Below are 9,847 nucleotides of genomic sequence, written 5' to 3' on the forward strand. Positions count from 1 at the left end.
GGTTATAGTAGAATGAATTTTTGGCATGGATACTTCCTCGTACATTTTGGAGGAATATTTAAGAACAGGTGTTTTATACTTGGTTTTAACAAGAAACAGGTACAAGATCCATTTTCTGCCCTTATTTGAAACATTATAATGACTGGAAGTAAAATAACAATATAAGAGATATCTCAGGGTGCCAGGCTAGTGGTTCAGAGCATGAGTTGTAGCAGGTCAGATGCTGGAGAAGGCTGTTTAGGCCACCAGAACAGTTGAGAAGATCTCTGGAAAATAGGCTTATCCAGTATTTTGAAGGATGAGCAATTATTTGAGTATTAGAAGGCAGATGGTAGTGTTCTGTGGTTGTTTGAATTATCTGTTGCTACATTAGGAGACCACCTTAAATTAAAACTCAGTGACTTAAAACTGATTTCTTAATTCCTATGACTCTGTGGTCTGACTGGGCTCCACTGGGCAATTCATTTGTTCCCACCCGATGGAGAGTGAAGTCAGTCATGCAGCTGCATTCAGCTGGAAGCTTGGCTAGGGCTCGAATGTTCTCCATGTCTGTTTCCATGTGGTTTCTTATCATTTGGTTGTTTAGCCCAACCTTCTTTACAGCATGGCAGCTGGCTTCCAAGAGAGTGAATACGGAAAGCATTAGATTTCTTAGCCCATATTCTCTTAGTCAAAGTAAGTCATAGGCCAGCTTCAATTCCAGGGGAGGGTAAATAGTCTCCACCTCATAATGGGAGGAGTGGCAAGGAATTTATCATGATCTTTAATTCATCACAGGGTATATGTCAAGACCTGAGCACCAAGTATATCTGTCCATCCAGTTGTGTTTGTAGGGTGTGAGTGAGAGATAAGTGAAGTGGGGAGGTTGGTGTTAAATCAGCATACTCTGGAATGCCTAGGGAAGGAGCTTCTGCACACTTTGGAGCAAGGAGAAGTTGAGACAATATCAGAGGGATGACTGTAGAAGGGAGATTGCAGACACCCTGAGAGACTATGCAAATGGAGATTCATTAATTAAGGCATAGTGACTGAACTTGAGGGGGAGAAGAAAAAAAATCAAAGATGTGCGAGGTTTTTAGCTTTTGTGATCAGAAGAAATAATGATATAAAAGTTCAAAAGAGGGGACTTCCCTGTTGGTGCAGTGGTTGAGAGTCCACCTGCCGACGCAGGGGACATGGGTTCGTGACCCGGTCCGGGAAGATCCCACATGCCGCGGAGTGGCTAGGCCTGTGAGCCATGGCTGCTGAGCCTGTGCGTCTGGAGCCTGTGCTCTGCAACGGGAGAGGCCACAACAGTGAGAGGCCCGCGTACCGCCAAAAAAAAAAAAAAAAAAAAAAAGAAGTTCAAAAGAGGAAAGATGGAAGGACAGATCAACTATTTTGACTTCATATTAGAGAATGAATCCAGTGGCCTTTCGAGTTGATTAGAAGTTTTTCTGGTTGACCTTCAAGAAACCAATTTCAGTAGTCAAGTGGTGTTTCACAGTCATGTTGTGAGATTTTAAGGAATTAGTGAGGGATAAAGAAATGGATAGAGGGAGCCGTTTTGGCTTCACATTTGAAGACGAACCCAATGCACATGCTTCAGGATATGAAAGCTGAGGATCCAGCAAGCCATATTTCCTGATGTGGTTGTTCAGAATGCCGTCCACTGAGCTCCTGTTTCCTAAGTTACCAAAGGATGTTATTGAATAGGAATTTTCAACTTCAGCTGCTTATTAGAATTTCTTAGGGAGCTTTAAAATTACATATAAATAGATACTGTTCCCCAGTTAAATGAGAAATTCTCATTTATTTAAAAAAAATTTGTTTATTTATTTATTTTTGGCTGCATTGGGTCTTTGTTGCTGCGTGCGGGCTTTCTCTAGTTAAAGCGAGTGGGGGCTGCTCTTTGTTGTGGTGTGCGGGCCTCTCATTGCAGTGGCTTCTCTTGTTGTGGAGCATGGGCTCTAGGTGCGAGGACTTCAGTAGTTGTGTCATGCGGGCTCAGCAGTTGTGGCTTGTGGGCTTTAGAGCTCAGGTTCAATAGTTGTGGCGCACGGGCTTAGCTGCTCCGTGGCCTGTGGGATCTTCCTGGACCAAGGCTTGAACCTGTGTCCCCTGCATTGGCAGGCAGATTCTTCACCACTGTGGCACAAGGGAAGTCCGAAATGAGAAATTCTCATTTAATTGATCTAGGGACCTAGATCAGAATTTTGTTTTAAGAACTCCTCAGGATCTCAATGTGCAGCTAGAGTTGAGAATCACTGTTCTGGAATTTGTTGGAGTATTCTAGGGGAGAAGTCCATAAGAGGAGGTTAAAAAGGATAAGTGAGAAGTAATAAACGTTCATTTGAAGTTAGGTAATAATGAATTTGTAGTATCTCTGCCTTATTTTAAAATACCATGATCCATTTTCTTAGCACTAATTTTTTTTTCTGTTTTCCTCATCAGGGAGCCCCAAGAGGTTCCAATAGAAGCTGTGCAATTATGTAAACTTCTCACATCAACTGTCTTCCTCAAAATAAAGAAGTATGGTAATCCTTACCTACATGCAGTGCAGAGCCTTCTCAGAAGCACAGAATATTTTTATATTTCCTTTATGTGAATTTTTAAGCTGCGAATCTGATGGCCTTAATTTCCTTTTTTGACACTGAACGTTTTGTAAAAGAAATCATATCCATACACTTTGTTGCAAGATGTGAATTGACACTGAACTGTGTACTGTTTGAAAAGGGTCCCTCAAATTTTTTGACATTTTTTTTGTATGTGTGGTTTTTTTTTTTATGAGGAGGGGAGGGTAAATAAACCACTGTGTGTCCAGGTTTAATTTGAAGATTGCTCCATCTAGATTAGCAATCTGCTCTTGATTATTCTCTGCTATATATAACGGTGCTGTGAGGGAGGGGAAAAGCATTTTTCAATATATTGAACTTTTATACTGAATTTTTTTGTAATAAACAATCAAGGCTACAAAAATTTTTTTTAAATAGAAAAGAGAAATTTTGTAAGAAGGCAATATTAACCTAATCATCATGTAAGCACTCTGGATGAAGGATTCCACAAAACTTTGTTTTATGGTTACTTCTTCTCTTAGATTCTTAATTCACAAGGGGAATGGGGGGAGGGGGGAGGGGGGAGGGAAGGGTTTCTCCTAAAACGCATTAGTTGTGTTTTTTAAGATAGTGTAACTTGCTTAAATTTCTTATGTGACATTAACAAATAAAAAGCTGTTTTTAATATTAATCTGCTGTCTTTTAACTTTAGAACTGTTTTGGGGGAGACAAGCGTTGTTTCAGTTTTACTTTTGATAAAAATAATTTGGCTTTTTGTTTGAACTAGATTTTTCTTTAAGACTGACAATGGGGAATATAAACACACAAACTGTTTTGGGGTCTCCCCTGTTTTCAGTACTCTGTTGTCATTAATGATAGCACTAATAAAAGCCATAATAATAGCTAATTTTTTGGAGCCAGACACCATGCTCAGTGCTTTATATTTTTTAGCTTATTAACAATAAGACCTTTGAAAATCTCTTTAAGAAAGCCATTTAGGAACATTAGGGACAGTAGGAGAAATTGGGGAAGACACTCCTTTTAAAGGAAAAAAATGGAGATAATATTTCTGGAATCTAGTTTTACTGTCTTCTCCCGTTGCGGAGCACAGGCTCTGGACACGCAGGCTCAGGAGCCGTGGCTCACGGGCCCAGCCACTCCGCGGTACATGGGATCTTCCCAGGCTGGGTCACGAACCCGTGTCCCCTGCATCGGCAGGCAGACTCTCAACCACTGCGCCACCAGGGAAGCCCAAGTTTTACTGTCTTTCGAAACACAGAAGAGACACTGATTACAAGGAGTACAGTATGAATGATAGAAAATATGTGTGTGCTGTATGGGGTAGTTACGTATGGTGGTAACTAGAGTGTCATTTTTTACGCATTTGGAGAGTTTATCTTGTGATTGCTTTAGCTAAGTGAGTTAGTTCATCTTGTAGAAAGTAGAATATCCAAACCATCCCTAGAATGAACTGTTGATAACAATTCAGAAGCTAATCCAGAGTCAGTGTTTGCTTTTCTCTTAAAATGTTCCTGCAGTAAGCTGCACAGACTAGCGACTTACACTTGAGAATAACTCACAAAGTCCCAGAATTACTGTGCTTTGCAGATTTACTGCATTCGCTGGTGCTGTCGGAGACACAAGATAAATGCTGGGTTAGAAATTCTGTCTGGTGAAGCAGACAAAATGATAACTTCTCCACACAGATTTATCTTCAGAATGAGAATGGCAGTGCAGGGTATGGCCCAACTTGCTTGTGAAAAGTGTTGCCACAAGAGAGGATTCTTGCCATCAAAATTCATTCTGGGTACTTTATTGCCAGATAAATTGGGTTATAGGAATCACTTTAATTAGTTAAGCATTAAGAAAATTTGGCAGATTTTCTTTTTCTTTTTTTTTTTTTTTGCGGTACGTGGGCCTCTCTCACTGTTGTGGCCTCTCCCGTGCGTAGCACAGGCTCCGGACGTGTAGGCTCAGCAGCCATGGCTCACGGGCCCAGCCGCTCCGCGGCATGTGGGATCTTCCCGGACCGGGGCACGAACCTGTGTCTCCTGCATCGGCAGGCAGACTCTTAACCACTGCGCCACCAGGGAAGCCCAGGCAGTTTTAATACAGAGGAATATTATATACTCTAGTGAAATTTAGAGTAAGAACCCAGGACTCAGTTAATACATAGCTGGGTGCCTCTGAATATGTGGCAGGAGATTGTTGAGTCGATTTAAGCTGACAGACTTTACGCTAAATAGAAATTTTCTGGAAGTGAGCTGCACCTACACCTGTTCCCACAGAGCATCTGGGAGGCAGAGGCTCAACGGCTGCCTCTCTGTAGTAAGTGCTTCTCCCCATCAGTGGAGGCTACGGCTGCGTATCTGCATTATTGAACTGTTTCATAACAAGCGTGAGATTTTCCTCCCTTATTTCATCTGCAGTGGTCTAGTTTCACCACTATGTTTAGATACAGATTTATTTTCCTCTTGCTCAGCTCTCACCTCAGGGTTTTTGACTAAGAGAATTCTGGATGTTCGTATTTTGTTGAATATCAGCTCATCCCTGTTCGCTGTTCTTCTCTTCTGGGATTTCTTTTAGCCTTACATTGAAACTATCCTCTTTCATATGTTTTAGGTTTCTTTGTGCTGTATTCTCGGTAACTTAGTACTTATCTCACTAATTATGTTCTCAGCCCTGTCTAATCTGTTTATCCCATTTGTTGTAGTTTCTAGTTTCGTTAACTGTACTTTTCATTTCTGAAATTGTGCTTGATTCTTTTTCAAAATTTGCCTGTCCTCTTTTCAACTATTTTTTTCTTAACTATAGTTGTCATCTTTTAAAAAGGTCATTTTCATCGTATTTATTTTGTAGTCTCTAGTCTGTGTTCTTGAGTATGCCCATTTTTTTTCTCTCAGCTGCAGAAAAATTATTGGTGGTTTGCTTCCTCGTGGGGTTTTTAGGATTGTGAACTTATCTTCAGTAAGGGCTGTTTATTTTGTGAGTTGTCCCTGTCCCAGGGTTTTGCTGTAGAGTAACTTGGAGGTTTCCTGTGTTGTCTCCCCAGTGATGAGGTGGTATAGTGGTCTGGACCTCTGTTGCTGTTTTCTCACCTTGCGGTGGTGAAGGTCCACTACGACAGTTGTGCGGAGTGTTTGCTGGTTCTTGCAGGTGACTTTCACATGCAGTCCCCCGGCCCCAGCAGGAGCTGGGTTTTGCTCTGGGCCAGCAGGCGGTCCGTGTTCTGCTTGCCTGGGCTGTGGGCTGCACGGCATGGTCCTGTGCCTTGTGCACCGGGCCCTCTTCCTTGCATGGACTTAAAGCCATGTTTCCTGTCCCCATCTCCAGCCCCCGAGGCTTCTCCTTAAGACTTTGAGTTCTTTGTTCCTTATGGCACCCGGGCATTTCTTGTTTTTTTAGGCTTAGTCCTAGATTAAAACAAAAATAAGTTCTAGTTTATCAGTTTTATAGTGGAAGGAAGGGGTCATCTTGGCCAGTTCCCTCCACCATCACACACACATACAAATACATGCACATTTATTTTCATATGTGTGTAGTTTTAAGAGATACAGATATGCTAAGTCATGTTCCTTTGGGTTTCAGTTTCTTACCCATCATCATCCCTTTTTTTTTTTTTTTTTGTGGTACGTGGGCCTCTCACTGCCGTGGCCTCTCCCGTTGTGGAGCACAGGCTCCAGACGCGCAGGCTCAGTGGCCATGGCTCACGGGCCCAGCCGCTCCGCAGCATGTGGGTTCTTCCCGGACCGGGGCACGAACCTGTGAACAGCCCTGCATCGGCAGGCGGACTCTCAACCACTGTGCCACCAGGGAAGCCCCCAAATCTTAAATTACAAAGAAATTTATTTGAATGCCCCTTCTTTTCCTGGCCAAATCACATGTTTAACACAAAGTGAGAAATTGAAGAGACGCTTTGATCCACGCTTCTGGATCATTGGCTTCTGAACAAAATGCAGGTCTTTCTAGTTCCACTGCATGAAGTAGCGGCATGGGTGTGAATTTTAGGAGGTACCACCAGAGGAGAATGAGTCTTAGGGTTCAAACTTCTGAGCCCCTGAAGCAAGGTTCTGGAATTTCCATGATATTTACCGGGCAGAATTCTGAAATTGGGACTGACTCCTTCCCTTCTTACCAAAAACAGGCACTGAAAGAGGTGGTATTTAGGATTCGGTTTTTCTGCCATTTGTCTACCTTACTAAAAGAACATTCAGAACAAAGTTGATGGGAATGAGGAAAATATTTAGGCAAAATACATGTAAAGCTCACAGAGGTCACAGTTCAAGTTGGAGAGGGAGCTTCACATTAACATGTTGAATGGGAAGAACAGTGAATTAATGCAGACAGGACTGGGAGTGGATGCGGCTTTGCTGTTTTGGAAGGTTAGAGTGCGGGCCGAGGACAATCACAGAAGTCCCCTGGGAGCCAGTTTGCCCTGGAGACATGCACCCGACAGCGGGGGAATCACCTCACTCCCTACCTCCTATCCTCGCTTTCATGATACGTAGTTTTCCTTTACTTTAACAGCACAGTAAATCCTGTCTTCTGCTGATGTTTCTCAAGAGACAAAATGCACCTCTCAGTTTAAGGAGACAGCTTGTTCAGTAGTTTGATTACTTATAACAATAAAACACATATTCATGCAGATTTATTATGTGAGTGCCCCAGTCTGTGTACCTTAATGATTTCTCTGCATTTTGTATACCTTTTTCTTGATATTGGTGTTTATTTCTGTGGTTTAAAACATCATCCTCACCTGCCTTTTAAGCCTTCTTTCCCGCAGCTTGTGTGCCCCAATGCCCTTTGCCACTAGTGTCTGGTCTGCCAGCCTTCTGACTTTCTTCATGCATCTGGCTTACGGCAGACCTCCCCATACAGCTGTAACAGTTGGGGGCGCGTACCTTCCCTAGTCTTTGTTTTTCTTCAGCGCTTTGTGACTCAATGTGGATAATTATTTTCAGACTGTCTGGTTTGGCCTGTTAAATACGCTTGGGTATTTCCACAACCCCCTCCATATAATCCTGTGTCCTATGATGTAAATTAGCCGCGAGTGTTAGCTAAGTGTCCATTGTGTGACCACACCAGAGGGACATGTCTCCAGATAGCAGGTCTCACTCTGGCAGAAACCGGCTTTCTAGCTTAGTGGCCAAGAGCGGTCTTAGAGACAATGATCTTAGATCATTGTTGTGGTTTCCAAACTCTGAGTCCCAGGTCACTTGTTCCCCTCATCTTTCTCGTTCTCTCTCCATTCTCTATTTGTGAGCCAGGGAGCCTCCCAGCCCACCCCCGCCTTTAACAAGCACTGCTTTTTGACTTAGGCCCTGGCAACTGGTCCATTCTCTTCTGAAGCCTGGGATCGTGACCCAGCCTCGCTCTTCGCTGCCAGCTCCCCACTCCTTTGTTATGCTGCCTTCCAAGCCGTGTCAAGACGGCTGAACCCAAGCTCTTTCTAGGGCCAGAATTTTCCTCTGAACCATTTTCCCAGGTGCCCATTTCTCTTAAGTTTTTGTCCTGCTAAGAGAAAAATTGTTAGGAAGTTTGAACTTCGGAAAAACGAGCTGAAAACATTCACTGAGCGCCTGTTGCCTAGTTTTCATTATTCTACGTCATGAAAGAAATAGCCTGGACTGAACTCTGAGAGGTGTGGCCATGGGGTCACCAGGACTCAGTGCTTATGTTTACAAATCTGGGTGGGATCCTTTTGTGGAGAAGGAAGGGTTTGGGCATCAGAGGGGGGATGACTCAGGGTGCCTCATACCAGAAACTCCTGTAGGAACCTGCAGCAGGGCCTTTAGTTGTGTCGGGCACCTGGGGAACTTTGGGACTCCAACCAAGAGGAATGGGCAGGGGCAGGGTCCTGGATGTGCAATGCTGCTCTCGCACTGTGTGGGGGGCACAGAATATCACATGTTGGTCTCTTGCTTACACATGGAATAGTTTCAATCTCATACGGGAGGAGGAAAGACCCATAAAGAGGAAAGAGGGAGAAAGTGAAAGGATTAGACGTTTGTTGAATGTTTACACAGCCAGGCACTCTGCTCAGGGTTGTCCCCCAAACATTAACTCACTTGAAGCTCGTAGTACCACACTGGGCAAGTAGTGTTATCCTTGTTTTGCGGATGGGTCAACTTGCCCAGAGGCTAAGTCATTCATTCATTCATTCCTTCAATGACCGTTCACTGGGGGATTTAGTTTTGCCAGGCATTGCCTTGCCAGCACCCAGAACACCAAGATGAGAGATCCTGTGGTTTTCTTGGGAACTCAGTCTGATTGCCCAGGCCACCACCATCTTTTTTTTTTTTGTCTGCTCGGCTTGTGGGATCCTAGTTCCCCCATTAGGGATCGAACCCGAGCCCCCTGCAGTGGAAGCGCTGAGTCTTAACCACTGGACCGCCAGGGGATTCCCCAGGCTACCAACTTCAACAGCTCTGCCTATTCTACTGTCCCAGGCAGCTGTTAGGAAATAATGTACATAGCTAGTATACCATTGACAGTGGTACTACTCATTGTCAACAATGAATGGGAACAATTCCAACTGTCAGGTGACTCCCCAAATCCCCATTTTTTTTTTTTTTTTTTTCTTTCGGTTCGCGGGCCTCTCACTGTTGTGGCCTCTCCTGTTGCGGAGCACAGGCTCCGGACGCGCAGGCTCAGCGGCCATGGCTCACGGGCCCAGCCGCTCCGTGGCATGTGGGATCTTCCTGGACCAGGGCACGAACCCATGTCCCCTGCATCGGCAGGCGGACTCTCAACCACTGCGCCACCAGGGAAGCCCCCCAAGTCCTCATTTTAAACCTCTGTTGTCTCTGATGTTCTTCAAATGGATGTCAAGGTAAATAAATATTACTTGCATGCTGCTGTTTAAAAAATGCTTTCATGTAGGTTAGCTGATGTGCCTTAGTCAGGAGTGGGCGGGGCATTCTGCTTTTTTTCCAGAGCTCAAGCTTGTGCTCATTCTGTCTTCCTTACTCTGCACTGCATTTACCCTGTCCGATGAAACGGCAGGTTACAGCCTGGGTGGACTGCCCTTTCCTGAACTGGCTACGTTTTAAGATGTGTTTTTCCTGACATCAGGGAGCTGATTAATTGTTCTGGTTTAAAGTCTCCTGTGGGGTCACTGTTAGGTAAGCTAAGCAGGGGTGGTACAGGGCTTAATGAGTAGTTGAAAGCAGGCTGGGCCTCAGGGAAGCAACATGTTAGTGACAGATCTGGGAGTTGTTGAAAGTGGCCCAGAGAGTGTGCACCGCACACCCCATTTATCCTAGTGGGCAGTAGGGGCTGTGAATGACAGGAATTACTAGCACTGTGATTCA

At 44.2% G+C, this 9,847-nt stretch overlaps 1 protein-coding gene across 1 annotated transcript in view; it reads left to right on the forward strand.

Annotated features, from left to right (window-relative positions):
- Positions 1-3,225, forward strand: part of LMNB1 (lamin B1) — a 69,822-nt gene extending 66,597 nt beyond the window's left edge. The window contains exon 11 of the mRNA XM_065873304.1: positions 2,434-3,225. Coding sequence (XP_065729376.1) covers positions 2,434-2,475 — 42 coding nt within the window. The 3' untranslated portion in view covers positions 2,476-3,225. The remainder of the gene's footprint in view (positions 1-2,433) is intronic.
- The last annotated feature ends 6,622 nt before the right edge of the window (positions 3,226-9,847 follow it).

The sequence above is a fragment of the Phocoena phocoena genome, chromosome 3, assembly GCF_963924675.1.
Source record: "Phocoena phocoena chromosome 3, mPhoPho1.1, whole genome shotgun sequence".
In the NCBI taxonomy this organism is placed as follows: Eukaryota; Metazoa; Chordata; class Mammalia; order Artiodactyla; family Phocoenidae; genus Phocoena; species Phocoena phocoena.